The sequence below is a fragment of the Rhincodon typus genome, chromosome 15, assembly GCF_021869965.1.
Source record: "Rhincodon typus isolate 14 chromosome 15, sRhiTyp1.1, whole genome shotgun sequence".
Taxonomy (NCBI): Eukaryota; Metazoa; Chordata; class Chondrichthyes; order Orectolobiformes; family Rhincodontidae; genus Rhincodon; species Rhincodon typus.
In genome coordinates, this window is record NC_063346.1 from 37565869 (window position 1) to 37568782 (window position 2914).

General features: G+C 45.3%; 1 protein-coding gene across 1 annotated transcript in view; it reads left to right on the forward strand.

Moving 5' to 3' along the window:
- Positions 1-2168: 2168 nt before the first annotated feature.
- nkd1 (NKD inhibitor of WNT signaling pathway 1) overlaps positions 2169-2914 on the forward strand; it is a 98506-nt gene continuing 97760 nt past the window's right edge. Inside the window, exons 1-3 of the mRNA XM_020510637.2 lie at positions 2169-2487; positions 2609-2641; positions 2774-2886. Of these exons, the coding sequence (XP_020366226.1) occupies positions 2463-2487; positions 2609-2641; positions 2774-2886 (171 nt within the window). The 5' untranslated portion in view covers positions 2169-2462. The remainder of the gene's footprint in view (positions 2488-2608; positions 2642-2773; positions 2887-2914) is intronic.

The window sequence follows — 2914 nt, forward strand, 5'->3', positions numbered from 1 at the left end:
ATTTTGCATGTTGTTGGAACCACAATCATCCAAGCGAATGAAGAGTATTGTAATACAGTCTTGACTTTTGTGTGTGGATGGTGATCAGGCTTTGGGCAGTCAGGAGGTGAATTGCTACAGAATGACCAGACTCTGACCTGCTCAGGTCATCGTATTAATATGGTTGTTATAGGTCAGTTTCTGATCAATCAGGGATTTAGTAATTGCAATGTCGTTTACTGTCAAGGGTAACTAGATAGATTCTCTCTTGTTGGAGATGGTCATCACTTGGCACTTGTGTGTCACAAAAGTTATTTGTCACTTATCAGCCCAAACCTAAATACTGTCCAGGTCTTGCTCCATATAGGCACAGACTGCTACAGTATTTGAGGAGTAGCAAATAGTACTGAACATTGTGCAACCATCAGCAAACCTCCCCACTCCTGACCTTACGATGGAAGGAATGTCTTTGATGAAGTAGTTGAAATGCTGGGTATAGCACACTACCCTGAAAAAATCCTGCAGAGATATCCTGAGCCTGAGCTGATTGACTTCCAACAACGATGACCATCTTCCTTTGTGCTAGGTATGACTTCATTGTTGGAATTTCCCCTGATTGCCATTGACTCCAGCTTTGCTAGGGCTCCGTAATGCCGCATTCAGTTAAACGTCTTGATGTTGAGGGCAGTATTCCTCACCTCACTGGTCCTCCTCATCTCAGCTATTCATCTGTAACATTCCGAAACAATTTATTTTGCCCCTTTATCTACAGAGGCTACTTGACCCATTAAGTGTCTCTAACATTTCAGTGTCTGTTTCAGATATCCAGCGTAAATGATAAATTATTAAATACTTGCTCTGCCTCAATGGGACGATTGTGTCCATTTCTGAGCAGCAGACTTTAGGGAGAATGTCAAGACATTGGAGAGAGTGCAAAACAGATACATGAAAACAATTCCAGGGATGAGGATCTTCATTAGGCTGTTCCACACAATTTTCGCCCCATACGTTTTGATCCCTTTAGCCCTAAGAGTTATATCTAATTCCTTCTTGAAAATGTTCATTGTTTCGGCCTCAGGCGCTTTCCGTGGCAAAGAATTCCACAGGCTCATCACTCTGGGTGAAGAAGTTTCTCCTCATCTCAGTCCTAAATGGCCTAACTCCTGATTGCATTTAATTATATTGCCATTCCTTCACTGTCACTGCGTTGAGTTCCTGGAACTCCCTTCCTAACAGCAATGTGATTGTCGCTACACTCCAAGGACTGCAGCAGTTTGAGAAAGCAGCTCGCAAACATCTTCTCAAAGGCAATTAGTGATGGGCAATAAATGCTAGCCTAGTCAGTGACTCCCATATCCTGTGAAAGGACTTCATCTGACAAAGGAGCAGCGCTCAGAAAGCTTGTGATTTCAAATAAACCTGTTGGACTATAACCTGGTGTTGTGTGACTTTGCCAAAGAACGAAATGGAAAGTTATGAGGAACAGAGTGAAGGAACCCTTTGAGATTACCAACTGTGGTTCAATGTATTCGTGCAAATTGTGCAGCATAATCTACCACTCCGACAATCCAGATAAAGCCCAGATCTCTGCGATTTTAACAGCTAATACATCAAAATGTGAAAACAATGAAACACTTTATTTTTATGAATGTACCTATGCGTTGCTCGGAGCATTTGTTGGGGAGATTATTGATTAATTCCTGAAAGCTGAAGGACACTGCCGAATGATACTGAACAATCCTAGAGAGGAGGGAACAGGGTATGCGAGGACTAAAACATCAACTCGGTCCCCATCGTCTATAAAACTACTTCCTAAACAACCTGTTCAGCGCCCTCATCACACAGCCCCGGGACAGGTGGGATTTGAACCCTGGCTCAGAGGTACGGACATTACCCCTTGCACTATAGGGCTGTCTTGAAGAATCTTTACAGCCTGTTTCTGAGTGGGGTTTAGATTTTGTCGAATATAAAGCGTGCTGCCTGTGTTGATGTTGCTGGATCTTTGGTTGCCGCTGTAAGTGAGTTGATGGAAGTGCTTTTATTTTGGAGACTCCAAGGGGAAGGGGTAAGGTGGGGGGGGGGCGGTTGGTAGAAGTGTAGAAAAACGCAATTTTCCTTTCATCTGCCGCCCGCCGAGCAACCAATAAAAGAAGGGGGGAGGCGGGGGCCCTAGGGTGCAGTGAGCTGAATGAGGTGTCAATCATCCGGCGGTGTGGGTGAATTTCTCCTTGTTACCGCCTCCCTCCCTGTCTGTGTCTCTCTCTGTGTGTATGTGTGTGTGAGAGAGAGAGAGAGAGAGAGAGGGGGAGGGCTTGGGGAAGTGGGCACTCCGAGCTGGAGCTGCAGCAGGAGCGGAGCTGCAGCATGGATTGAGAGTCAACCTCTCCCCTTCTTAGCCCGAACCCAAACCATGGATTTCTAATCCCCGGGATAAACCTCCCAATGTTCCCGGAACCCAACCCGATGCAGACAGAGCAGTAGACATGGGGAAACTTCACTCCAAACATGGTAAGCCGGTCCAAGACATTACAACCTATCTTTTTATAATATACGCTTCACTGTAAAATAAAGACCCTCTCCTCATAGTAACCTTTTTTTCCCCATTTTGTTCCATCTTCTTACTGAACAGCCGCCGTTTGCAAACCCAGAGAAAGTCCCGAAGGTAGGCATTTTCTCCTATTTTAAAGTTTTAAACTTTACGTGAGTTTTTAAGTTTCCTCCATGTTTGGCCATAGCTTCTGTTTGGAAGAAAATCCCCACGGGTCTTTTTTTTTGTTGTTGGTCTTGACTCTAGGTGACAGTTTTGTGGTGAACGCTTGTTTGAGCCGGAAAGGGCTGGAGGACTGGATCGTCAAACATAGGAACAACTCGGGCTCCCAGCGAGCAGGCTGGAGGCTTTCTACCGCGGTAAGGGTCTACTCACCATCCCCCCTCT